Consider the following 13,886-nt stretch of genomic DNA (forward strand, 5'->3'; position numbering starts at 1 on the left):
ATCTTCCCAGACCAGGGCTCAAACCCGTGTCCCCTGCATTGGCAGGTGGATTCTTAACCATGGCTCCACCAGGGAAGCCCGATAAGGGTCTTTAAAATGTTAATCACTGAGATATTACATCTGGGACAATGGCAGAGTAACAAACACCAGAAACTCATCTCTCCACCTAGACAATAATTATACTAGTAGAATCTATCTGAAACAACTAGTTTTGGAACTCTGGAGTTTCTGTGAACACTTGTAGGTTCCAGGGAAAGGCTAGGCTGGCAAATTGTGGTTAATATCAGTCAATTTCAGCCTTCAGTGCAGTAGTGACTACTCAGCCCCCAGCCCTACGATAGGCAGCTGTGGGGAGAGCAATCTGTTGTTTTGGTGTAGCTTGCTTGAGTCAGGGTGGGCAATAAGGACCTTGTCTCTGAAATATCAGGATCAGTGTTCTGATTATGGATTGCAGCTTCTGATGGCTGACATGCAGCTAAAGGCTGCTATTGTCCCAATTCCCACCAGCTGAAGCAGCTTCCAGGGGATTTAAAAAAGAAGCTTTTTTTTTTTACATTCAAAAACAACTAGATGTACACAGTATTTTAGAAAGCCACTGTGCTTGCTCAAGAAAAGGTGTAACCTCAGGAAAAAACAAAAACAAAAACAGCAAAGCCTGGGGGATGGGGAAAATCTGTTTTCCAGAGGTACCACATTATAAGATTAAATGTCCAGCTTTCAACAACAACAACAAAAATCACAAGGCATATAGAGAAGGAGAAAGGTATGGCCCATTAAAAGGATAAAAAGAAAATGACATAATTTGCACTTGAGGAAGTCCAGGTGTCAAGTTTACTAGACAAAGACTTGAAAACAACTGACTTAGAGTTGTTCCTTTATGATGCTTCCTTTAGCAAATAGCTAAAGGAAGACATGGACAAAGACAGGAAAATGATGTATGAACAAAATTAGAATACCAATAAAGAGATAGAAATTATAAAAAGGAACCAAAAAGAAAGTCTGGAGCTTAAATACAATAACTAAAATGAAGAATACACTATAGGGGTTCAAAAACAGATTTAAGCAGGCAGAAGAAAGAATTAGCAAATTTGAAGATAGGACAACTGAAGTAATAAAGTCTGGGGAACAACAGCAAAAAAAGTGAATGGAGGGCTTCCCTGGTGGCGCAGTGGTTGGGAATCTGCCTGCCAATGCAGGGGACACGGGTTCGAGCCCTGGTCTGGGAAGATCCCACGTGCCGCGGAGCAACTGGGCCCGTGCGCCACAGCTACTGAGCCTGCGCGTCTGGAGCCTGTGCTCCGCAACAAGAGAGGCCACGACAGTGAGAGGCCCGCGCACCGCGATGAAGAGTGGCCCCCGCTTGCCACAACTAGAGAAAGCCCTCGCACAGAAATGAAGACCCAACACAGCCATAAATAAATAAATAAATTAAAAAAAAAAAGAGCCTCTTATTTAAAAAAAAAAAAAAAAAAAAGTGAATGGAGCCCTAAGGCACCTCTGAGACACCACCAAATGGACAAATATTTTCATTGTAGGAATCCCAGAGGAGAAGAGAGAGAAAAAAGGGCAGAAAAAATATTTGAAAAACTAATGGCTGAAAACTTTCCAAATTTCATGAAAGACACGAATCTACAAATCTAAGAAGCTTAATGAGCTCAATGTTGACTAAAACATCCATCTGAGACACATCATAATCAAACTATTGAAAGCCAAAGATAAATAATCTTTTTTTTAACCATTTTTTAAATTGAAGTATAGTTAATTTACAATGTTGTGTTTGTTTCAGGTATAGAGCACAGTGATTCAGTTACATGTATATACCTATATTCTTTTTTCAGATTCTTTTCCATTATAGGTTATTATGATATATTGAATATAGTTCCCTGTGCTATACAGTAGGTTCTTGTTGTTTATCTATTTTATATATAATGGTGTGTATATGTTAATCCCAAACTCCTAATTTATCTCCCCCACACCCTGCCTCTGCTATCCACTTTGGTAACCATAAGTTTGTTTTCTATGTGTGAGTCTATTTCTGTTTTATAAATAGTTCATTTGTATCATTTTTTTTTTAGATTCTACATATAAGTGATATCATATGATATTTGTCTTTCTCTGTCTGAGTTACTTCACTTAATATGATAATCTCTAGGTCCATCCATGTTGATACAGATGGCATTATGTCATTCTTTTTTATGGCTGAGTAATGTTCCATTGTGTATATATACCACATCTTCTTTATCCATTCATCAGCTGTTGATGGACATTTAGGTTGCTTCCATGTCTTGGCTATTGTAAATAGTGCTGCTATGAACATTGGGGTGCATGTATGTTTTTGAATTAGAGTTTTCTCAGATATATGCCCAGGAATGTGATTGATGGATTGTATGGTAACTCTATTTTTAGTTTTTTAAGGAAACGCCATACTGTTCTCCATAGTGGCTGCACCAATTTGCAATCCTACCAACAGTGTAGGAGGGTTCCTTTTTCTCCACACCCTCACCAGAATTATACGTAGTTTACAAAGATAAAGAATCTTGAAAGCAGGAAGAAAGAAGTGAGTTGTCACACACAAGGTGTCTTCAATAAGATTATCACCAGACTTCTCATCAGAAACTTTGGAGGCTAGAAGACAGTGGGCTGATATATTCAAAGAGCTGAAAGAAAAAAAATCTGTCACCTGAGAATTCTATATCCAGAAAAAGTGTCCTTCAAAAGTGAAATTAAGACTTTCCCAGATAAACAAAAACTGAGGAAGTTTGTTACCACTAGACTTGCCCTACAAGAAATGCTAAAAAGGAGTGCTGCAGGTTGAAATGAAGGGAAGCTAGAAGTAACTTGAAGCAGTATGAAGAAATAAAGATATCCAATAAAGGCTAAATACAGGGACAACCATAAAAGCTAATTTTGTTTCATAACTCCATTTTTTATTTTCTATATACTTTAAAAGACAAATGCATTAAAAAACAATTATTAATCTATATTATTGGTCACACAATTTATAAAGGTATAATCTGTGACATCAAAACAGACAGAGTGGAACGAAGCTATATAGGAACAGTTTTTGTGTTATTGAAGTTAAGTTGGTATAAATTCAGATTAGGTTGTCATTAACTTTAGGATGTTAAATGTAATCCCCATGGTACAATAAAGAAAATGTCTATAGAATATACACAAAAGAAAATGAGAGGGGAATCAAAATGTTTCACTACAAAAAATCAACCAAACATAAAGCAAGACAGTAATGCGGGAAATGAGGACAAAAATCTATAGGCCATATAGTAATGGAAAACAAATAGCTGGGGCTTCCCTAGTGATGCAGTGGTTAAGAATCAGCCTGCCAATGCAGGGGACACGGGTTCAAGTCCTGGTTCAGGAAGATCCCACATGCCGTGGAGCAACTAAGCCCGTGTGCCACAACTACTGAGCCTGCACTCTAGAGCCTGCGAGCCACAACTACTGAGTCTGTGTGCCACAACTACTGAAGCCTATGGGCCTAGAGCCCATGCTCCACAACAAGAGAAGCCACTGCAATGAGAAGCTCGCGTGCCACAACGAAGAGTAGCCCCCGCTCGCCACAACTAAAGAAAGCCTGTGTGCAGCAATGAAGACCAAATGCAGCCAAAAATAAAATAAATAAAAAAAAATTAATTAAAAAAATTTTTTTTTATTAAGAAAAGAAAACAAATAGCAAAATGGCAGAATTAACTGTCTCCTTATCAGTAATTACTTTAAATGTAAATGGATTAAACTATTTAATAATAAAAAAAAAATTGGCAGAATGGGTTAAAAAACATGATCCAATTATATGCTATGAGAGATTCACTTTAGATCAAAGGACACAGATAGGCTGAAAGTGAATGGATGGAAAAAGATATTCCATTCAAATAGTAACCAAAAGACAGCAGGGATGGCTATACTAATTTTGGACAAAATAGATTTAAAATCATATAAGGTAAAAGAGACAGAGAAAGACATGATATATTAATAAAAGGTTCAGTACAACAAGAAGATATAACAAGTATAAATATTTACACTCCTAAGAACAGACTCAAAATATATGAAGCAAAATGGACAGAACAGTCAGAAGTAGACAGTTTTATAACACCCCACTTTCAATGAGGCTTAGATCAAGTAGACAGAAAATAATTTAAAAATAGAAGATTTCAACAACATAATAAACTCACTAAGCCTAACAGACATATACAGAACACTCCACCTAACAGCAGAATACACATTCTTCTCAAGTGTACATGGCACATTCTCCAGGACAGACCACTTGTTAGGCCATAAAATAAATCTCAATAGATTTCAAAAGATACATACAAAGTATCTTCTCTGACCACAATGGGATGAAATTAGAAATCAGTAAAAGAAGGAAAATGAAAATCTGCCTATATGTGTAAATTAAACAAGCTTAAACAACCAATGGGTCAAAGAAGAAATTACAGGGAAATTAGAAAATACTTAGAAATGGATGAAAACACAATGCACTAAAATGTATGGGATATAGTGAAAGCAGTGCTCAGAGGGAAATTTATAACTGTAAATGCCTAAATTAAAAAAGTAAGTCTCAAATCAATCACCTAACTTTACACTTTAATGGACTAGAAAAAGAAGAGCAAAGTAAACCCAAAGCTAAAAGAAGGAACGAAATAAAGATTAGAGAAGAGATGAACAAAAAGAGAGATCAGAAAAACAACAAAGAAGACCAAAGAAACAAAGAGTTGGTTTTTTGAAAAGATCAACAAAATTCACAAACCTTTAGGTAGACTGCCAAAGAAAAAGAGAAAAGATACAAACAACTAAAATGAGAAATTAAAGTGGGGACATTACAACTGACCTTGCAGAGATTAAAAAAAGGATTATAAGAGAATACTATGAATAATGGTAAGCCAACAAATTACATAACCTAGAAGAAATGGACAAATTTCTTCAGCGAAATGGACAAATTCCCTGAAACACTCAAATTATCTAAACTGACTGATGATGAAATAGAAAATTTCAACAGATTTATAGCAAGTAAAAAGATGAAATCAGTAATCAAAAACCTCCCCAAAAAGAAAAGTCCTGGACCAGATGGCTTCATCAGTGAATTCTACCTAACATTTAAACAAGAATTAACACAAATCCTTCTCAAAGTCTTCCAAAAAACTGAAGAGGGAACACCTCCTAACTCATTCTGTGAGGCAAGGATTATCCTGATACTAGAGCCAGATAAAGACATCACAAGAGGACTTCACTGGTGGCACAGTGGTTAAGAATCTGCCTGTCAATGCAGGGGACACGGGTTCGAGCCCTGGTCCGGGAAGATCCCACGTGCCGTGGAGCAACTAAGCCCAGCTCATAAGCCACAACTACCGAGTCCGTGTGCCACAACTACTGAAGCCTGTGTGCCTAGAGCCTGTGCTCCACAACAAGAGAAGCCACCGCAATGAGAAGCCTGTGAATCGCTATGAAGAGTAGCCCCCACTCAACGTAACAAGAGAAAGCCCGTGCACAGCAGCAAAGACCCAATGCAGCCAAAAATAAATAATAAATTAATAAATTAAAAAAAAAATCACAAGAAAAGAAAGTTACAGACCAATAAGTCTTATGAATATACATGCAAAATTTTTAATAAAATATTAGCAAATTGAATCCAACAGCATAATAAAATGATTATTCACCTTGATCAAGTAAAATTTATCCCAGGAATGTAACAGAAAATCAAATGGACTGAGGATCTGAATAGATATTTTTCTAAAGAAGACATATAAATGGCCAAAAGACACATGAAAACGCGCTCAACATCACTAATCATCAAGGAAATGCAAATCAAAACCAAAGTGCGATAACACTACACATTTGTTAAGATGGCTAATATTAAAAAGACCAAAAATAACAACTGTTGGTGAGGATATAGAGAAAAGGGAACCCTTGTGCACTGTTAGTGAACATGTAAATTGGCCCAGTCACTACAGAAAACAGTATAGGACTTCCCTGGTGGTGCAGTGGTTGAGAATCTGCCTGCCGATGCAGGGGACATGGGTTTAATCCCTGGTCTGGGGAGATCCCACATGTCGCAGAGCAGCTAAGCCCGTGTGCCACAACTACTGAGCCTGTGCTCTACAGCCCGTGAGCCACAATTACTGAGCCCGCATGCCACAACTACTGAAGCCCGCGTGCCTAGAGCCCGTGCTCCGCAACAAGAGAAGCCACTGCAATGAGAAGTCCATGCACTGCAACGAAAAGTAGCCCCCACTCACCGCAACTAGAGAAAGCCCACATGCAGCAATGAAGACCCAATGTAGCCAAAAAAATAAATAAAATAAAATAAATTTTTTTAATTAAAAAAAAGAAAACAGTATAAAGGTTTCTCAAAAAATTAAAATTACAACTACCATATAATCTAGTAATTCTACTTCTGAGTAGAATTGAAAAGATATATGCACCCCATGTTCACTGCAGCATTATTTATAATAGCCAAGACATGGAAGCAACTTAAATATCAATTATGGATGAATGGATAAAGAAAATGTGGTATATGTATATACACACACCACACACATACATATATGCACACATATACATACAATAGAATATTACTCAACCATAAAAAACAGGAAATCTTGCCATTCATAACAACCTGGATGGACCTTGAGGGCATTATGCTAAGTGAAGTAAGTCAGACAGAGGGACTTCCCTGGTGGTAGTGGTGAAGACTCCGTGCTCCCAACGCAGGGGGCCTGGGTTCAATCCCTGGTCAGGGAACTAGATCCCACATGCATGCCACAACTCAGAGTTACATGCTGCAACTAAGGAGCCCTCGAGCCGCAACTAAGGAGCCTGCGAGCTGCAACTAAGGAGCCTGCCTGCTGCAACAAAGACCCGGCACAACCAAATAAATAAATAAATATTTTTAAAAAAATAAAATAAAATAAATAAGTGAGGCTGAATGCCTGCATAAATCTATTAAAAAAAAAAGTCAGACAGAGAAAGACAAATACTATATGATCTCACTTATATGTGGAACCTAAAACAAAAACAAAAAATTCCAAAATCATAGATACAGAGAACAGATTGGTAGTTGCTAGGGGCAGGGAGGGGGAGAATGCCAGAATGGGTGAAGGAGATCAAAAGATACAAAATTCTAGTTAGAAAATAAATAAATCCTGGGGATGTAATGTACAGCATGATGACTATAGTTAATAACACTGTATTATATATTTGAAAGTTCTAAGAAAACAGATCTTAAAAGTTCTCAGGACTTCCCTGGTGGTCCAGTGGTTAAGACTCCATGCTCCCAACGCAGGGGGCCTGGGTTAGATCCCTGGTCGGAGAACTAGATCCCGCATGCCACAACTAAGAGCTCACATGCCACAACTAAAGATCCTACTTGCCACAACTAAAAGGTCCCATATGCCGCAACGAAGATCCTGCATGCAGCAATGAAGATCCCACGTGCTGCAACTAAGACCCGGTGCAGCCAAATAAATACATAAATAAATAAATAAATAATTTTTTTTTTTTAAAGTTCTCACACAAGAAAAAAAAAAAACTATGAGTGATGATGGATGCTAACTAGACTTATTGTGGTGATCATTTCATAATATGTACAAATATCGAATCGATATGATGTACACCTGAAATTAATATAATGTTTATGCCAATTACATCTCAATAAAAAGTCAAACAATGTAATACATCATTTAATAGAATGGAAAAAAACCCCACATGATTGTCTCACTTGACTCAGAAAAGCAACTTGAGAAAAACAAACACCATTTCAGGATAAAAACTTCTAGGAAACTAGGAATAAAAGAAAAATTCCTCAACATGATAAAGAGTATTTATGAAAACCTCACAGCTAATAACATATTCAATGGTAAAAGGCTGAAAGCTCCCCCAAAGGTCAAGGAACAAGAAAGACAAGGATGCCTGCTTTCACCACTGCTATTCAACAATTTACTGGAAGTTCTGGCCAGAGCTAGTAGACAAGAAAGAAAAAATTAAAGGCATCTAAATTGTAAAGGAAAAACTAAAACTATCTCTGTTTGCAGATGACATAACCCTATACATAGAAAATCCCCCGAAGTACGCAAAAAGCTACTAGAGCTAATAAACTCAGCTAAGTTGCAGGGTACAAGATGAACACACAAAAAATCAGTTGTTTCTATATATCAGAAATGAATAATCTGAAAATGAAATTAAGACAGCAATCTCATTTATAGTAGTGTCGAAGAAAATTAAATATTTAGGAATAAGTCTAACCAGGGAGGTGGAAGATTTGTACTCTGAAAACTATAAAACACTGCTGAAAGAAATTAAAGAAGACATAAATAATGGAAAGACAGCCTGAGCTTCTTTTAATGGACAGGAAGACTTAACACTGTTAAAATGGCAATACCACCCAAAGAGAGCTACAGGTTCAACACAATCCCTATCAAATTCTAACAGTCTTTTCCACAAAAGTGGAAAAGCTGATCCTCAAATTCATATGGAATTGCAAGGGACCCAGAACAGCCAAAATAACTTGAAAAAGAAGAATAAAGTTAGTGGACTCATAGTTTCCCAACTTCAAAACTTACTACAAAGCTACAGTAAATAAAACAGTATGGTACTGGCATAAGGACAAACATACAGATTAATGCAATAGAATAGAGAGCCCAGAAATAAACCCTCACAGATATGGTCAACTGATTTTTCAACAAGGCTGCCAACACCATTCAAGGGGGAAAGAATAATATTTTTAACAAATGGTTCTGAGAAACTGCATATCCACATGCAAAAGAATGAAGCTGAACCTTTACCTTACATCATATACAAAAATTAAGTCAAAATGGATCAAAGAACCAAATTTAAGAACTAAAACTATAAACCTTTTAGAAGAAAGCACTGGGGAAAATCTTTATGACATTAGATTTGGCAAAGATTTCATGGATATGACACCAAAAGTACAGGCAACAAGTAGATAAGTTGGACTTCATCAAAATTAAGAACTTTTGTACATCAAGAGTTATTATCAATAAAGTGAAGAGATAACTTACAGAATGAGAGAAAATATTTGCAAATCATATATCTGGTAAGGGATTACTATCTAGAATATAGAAAGAGCTTCTAAAACTCAACAACAACAACAGAAGCCAATTCAAAAATGGGCAAAGGACTTGAATAGACATTTCTCCAAAGAAGATATATAAATGGTCCATGAAAAGATGCTCAACATCATTAATCATTAGGGAAATGCAAATCAAAACCACAGTGAGATACCACTTCACACCTACTAGGATGGCTATAATTAAAAACAAAACAAAACAAAAATTAGAATATTAAAAAGTGCTGATGAGGATGTGGAGAAACTGCAACCTTCACACTTGGCTGGTAAGAATGTAAAAGAGTGCAGCCTCTGTAGAAAACAGTTTGGTGGTTTCTCAAAACATTGAACTATCACATACCCAGTAATTCTACTCCAAGATATACATCCAAAAGAATGGAAAGCAGTGACTTGAACAGATATATGTACAAAAATGTTCACAGCAGCATTATCCACAATAGCCAAAAGATGGAAACACCCAAGTGTCCATCAACAGATGAAATGAACAAAATGTGGTATACACATACAGCAGAATATTATTCAACCATAAAAAGGAATGAGATTTTGATGTATGCTACAAAATGAATGGACCTTGAAAACATGCTTAGTGAAATAAGCCAGACATAGAAGGAGAAATATTATATGATTCCACTTATATGAGTTACTTAGTACAGGCAAATTCATAGAGACAGAAAGTAGATGGAATGAGGGGAGGGAGGAAGAGGGGTGTTTGCGATGATGTGAAAGCTTTGAGTGTAGAGAGAAGTGATGGTTATATAACACTGTGCCTGTATTTAATGTCACTGAATTGTGCACTTATGATTAAGATAATAAATACGTATATTTTACCACAATAAAAAGTTAACTATATACACCCCCAAAGTTAAAACATGTCCACACAAAAACTTGTCTATGAATGTTCATAGCAGCACTATTCATAATAGCCCAAAAGTGGAAATAACTCAAATGTCCATCAACTGATGAATAAGTAATTAAAGTTGTATAACCATACAATGAAATATTATTTGGCAATAAAAAGGAGTCAAATTAAAACTGGGGAAATTCTTGGGACTTCCCTGGTGGTCCAGTGGTTAAGACTCTGCACTTCCATTGCAGGGGGCACAAGCTTGATCCTTGGTTGGGGAACTAAGATTCTGCATGCTATGCAGTGTGGCCAAAAAAAAAAAAAAAAATAGGGGAAATTCTAATAAGATTGGTGGATTGTATCAATTTCAGTATCCTGGTTGTCATATATTAAAATTTTGAGAAATGTTACCAGTGGCGGATTCTGGACAAAGCATATAAAGGGATCTTTCTGTATTATTTCTTACAACTGCATGTGAATATACAAATGTCTCAATAAAAACTTCAGTTAAAAAAATTGTTCCAGAAGGTGACACTGGCTGTGATCTCAAAGTGTCCTGTGGAATATTCTCCTAAAATATTATGCCTTAGGCTTGATTATTCATATTAAAGTTTTTGAACTTGCCCTTGAGAAAAAAAGGAATGAAGTGCTAAAACATGCCACAACATGGATGAACCTTGAAAATATTATCCTCGGAAGTTAGTCACAAAAAACCATAAGTTGTATGATTTCGTTTATATGGAATATCCAGAATAGGCAAATCTACAGAGATAGAACATAGATTAGTGGTTGCCTGTAGCTGGGCAGGAGGGTTGGGGAAATGTGGGGAAAACTGCTAATGAGTATGGGGTTTATTTTGGGGACGATAAAAATGTTCTAAACTTAGGTTGTGATGATGGTTGCACAATTGTGTGAATATACTAAAATCCATTTAATTGTATACTTTAAATGGGTCAACTGTATGGTATGTGAATTATACATCAACATGGTTGTTAAAAAATTTCTTGTGAGCTTATGAGGTGGACAGAGGTAAGATGAAGCTTTGGAAAACTTTATGTACTGATTAATCGTGTCTTTTTTGTCCCTCATTAGTACAGTTAAACAGTGAACCATATATATCTTATGCAGCACGCTGACCTTCTATACTTCTTCTCCCAACCTTAACAGTAGGATACAAATTATAAAATGTGGGATTTTTAAATCATTCTGAGTCATCTTACCAGTGAGTAGCTCTATCCATGTTTGGACAGTTTCTGTGGGTTCAGTTGCTTTGATGTGTTTGAGAGTTTCATCCAGTAAAACATCACCCGTTGGGCTGTCTGACTTTAGTAGTACCTTTCAGAAAAGAAGAAACAAGAGACCCTGGTTGATATACTTCATTCAAATTAAAGTTATTCAATATGCTATACATATATTATTGCTTAAGTCATAGGAAATGCAAAGCAGCATAACATATTTTCTCTGTCCTCAGGAATTTAAAATCTAGTATGGGGTGATAATAGGGAGATAAAAAAAAAACATTTGAAGTGGGCCCCAATGACAAACTGGATATAAATGATAATGGAGAAAAGATTCAATAATAACTCTTTGAGCCTGGAAAACCAACTTGTGAAACAATTAATAAGGATAGGAAAGTCAGGAAAAGTTGATGAAGTTTGTTTTTAACTGATACGGGATAGCCAAGTTGAAATGTCTGGACAATACTTAACTATGTTCCTGGGGGTATTAAAAGAAGACAGACCTAGAAATTTGGGAGTTAATATATCATGGGGGTGATAGATGAAGCTGTAAAAGTAAATGATATCTCCAAAAGTTATACAAAGTGATACAAACTGAGACTTAGATGTTAAGGAATGGAAAAGTAAAGGAAATAGGGTACAGCCAGAGAAGCAAGAGGATGTAATATAACAAAGGTCAAGAACAGATAGGACTTTGCTGGTGGTCCAGTGGTTAAGAATCCACCTTCCAATGCAGAGGATGCAGGTTTGATCCCTGGTCGTGGAACTAAGATCCCACATGCTGTGGGGCAATTAAGCCCGTGTGCTGCAACTACTGAGCCCACGTGCCACAACTAGAGAGAAGCCTATGCACCACAATTCGAGAAGCCCGCACGCTGCCAAGAGGATCCCGCATGCCGCAACTAAGACACGACGCAGCCAAATAAATAAATAAAAATAAATAAATATTTTTTAAAAAGAACAGAAAGTTTCAAGTAAGAGGTAGTCAGAAGTGTTGAACACCACATATAGGTTAAAAGAGAAAAATAAATTGAAGACTGAAAATTAGCTGGTGACACCTAAGAATGTAGTTTCAGTAGAGTGCTGAGTATGACAGTGAAGTTGTGAGTGGAAAAAATGAGTAGTAAGAAAATGGAGAGAGCGGTATACCTCATAAGCTAGAGAGAACTTGCGAAATACTTGGAAGGAGGGAAATTGAATGGTTATCTGAGGATGACCAGAGTTAAGTAAAGACTGCACCTGACCCACATGTTTGCCTCTTCATATACAATACTCTATTTCATAATATTATAGGTACAGATATAGAGAGAAAAATAATCACCACCACCCTAAATGTGATTTTTCTGCATAAAAATGGAAGACAAAATCATGAATTTCTTATAACTCTTTTGACCATGGATACTTGGATTTCTTTCTCTGCTACAGGATAATTAAACCTGCTAGACAATGGGACAACTGAATAAGTGACATTTATATTGTCTCACTACTCAAATCTTCCTATTCATCCGAAATGGACTGTTGGTATCTGCCCTTTCATAAGAGGATGTTCGCAGAGGACGCTCTACCTTTCTGTCTAGTAGTCGCTTCTTACGCATGGTGGGGGGTTCTAGATAGATTCGACCTCGCATGGCCAGCTCTATCAGGATGCCCCCTCGCAGGCCAGATGATATGCAGTCATTCCAGAAAGATGTGTAACCCTAGGAAAGGGGAAAAGAGAAGAGAAAGAATGTTCTGAAAGGGATATGGACTTGCAGCAAGCACCCAAAGAATGGTCCACTTTGTTGTGTGATTCATTTCGCTTCACATTACATGAACTCAAGGCAACGTATAAAATAAATGAAAAAAATCCCTTTAAGTCCCTTAATCTAACCCTCCTGCCCCAAAGTATGACTTTCAGTCTAACTTCAAGGTCTTTGTGAATTCCTATGGTTTGGCTGTTAGTTAACAACTGGCATGTCAAATTTTAATTTTTGAGAAGACTTTTGTCTTCTTTGAAATCTGTTTCCATGACACTCTAAATTTCAGAGTGGGATACAAATAAGTCAGGTAGAAAAATGTATAAATCATTTGAGCCTTTTACGCCTCCAAGATATGTATTATTTGCAAGCTATTTTGATGGGTGGTGTAGTCAGCTCTGCCACTGACTAGTTAAGTGCCTTGGGTATGTTACTTAGCCTTTCTCAAGTGCAATGTCCTCATCTGTAAAATGGGGGCACTGATATCTATCTTTATAAGTTTATTGTGAGGAATAAGTGAGATATAGATAAGAAACCATTTAGTATAGTAGCTGGCATATCATAGGGCACTTAAATGTTAGTTTCTCTTCCCTAGGAACTATAGGGAATACAAAGGTATACAGTTAATAGCCACTGTCTTAAGGAGCTGAAAATGTAGCTGGAAAGACCATGCAAACTCCAGGAAAATTTTCTGTGATAACATAAAATTTAAATAAAAGCTCAACCGAAAATGGAGTAGAAGAGACAGGCATAAATCACTATAGGAAGTTTGGCTTATTTGTTTATTTTTAATTAATCAATCTATTTATTTATTTATTTATTGGTTGCATTGGGTCTTCATTGTTGTGCGCAGGCTTTCTCTAGTTGTGGAGAGCGGGGGCTGCCCTTCGTTGTGGTACGTGGGCTTCATTGCAGTGGCTTCTCTTGTTGTGAAGCACGGGCTCTAGACATGTGGGCTTCAGTAGTTGTGG

The 13,886-nt window shown here is 36.8% G+C and overlaps 1 protein-coding gene across 2 annotated transcripts in view; it reads right to left on the reverse strand.

Annotated features, from left to right (window-relative positions):
- GOLPH3L (golgi phosphoprotein 3 like) overlaps nucleotides 1–13,886 on the reverse strand; it is a 40,324-nt gene that overhangs the window by 4,535 nt on the left and 21,903 nt on the right. The window contains exons 3-4 of one of the 2 annotated variants that reach the window (XM_068540725.1): nucleotides 12,745–12,876; nucleotides 11,162–11,276 (exon numbers count right to left, since the gene is read on the reverse strand). In XM_068540725.1, coding sequence (XP_068396826.1) covers nucleotides 11,162–11,276; nucleotides 12,745–12,876 — 247 coding nt within the window. The remainder of the gene's footprint in view (nucleotides 1–11,161; nucleotides 11,277–12,744; nucleotides 12,877–13,886) is intronic. The other variant, XM_068540726.1, reaches the window with a different exon arrangement.

This window comes from Eschrichtius robustus, chromosome 3, assembly GCF_028021215.1.
Source record: "Eschrichtius robustus isolate mEscRob2 chromosome 3, mEscRob2.pri, whole genome shotgun sequence".
Classification (NCBI taxonomy): domain Eukaryota; kingdom Metazoa; phylum Chordata; class Mammalia; order Artiodactyla; family Eschrichtiidae; genus Eschrichtius; species Eschrichtius robustus.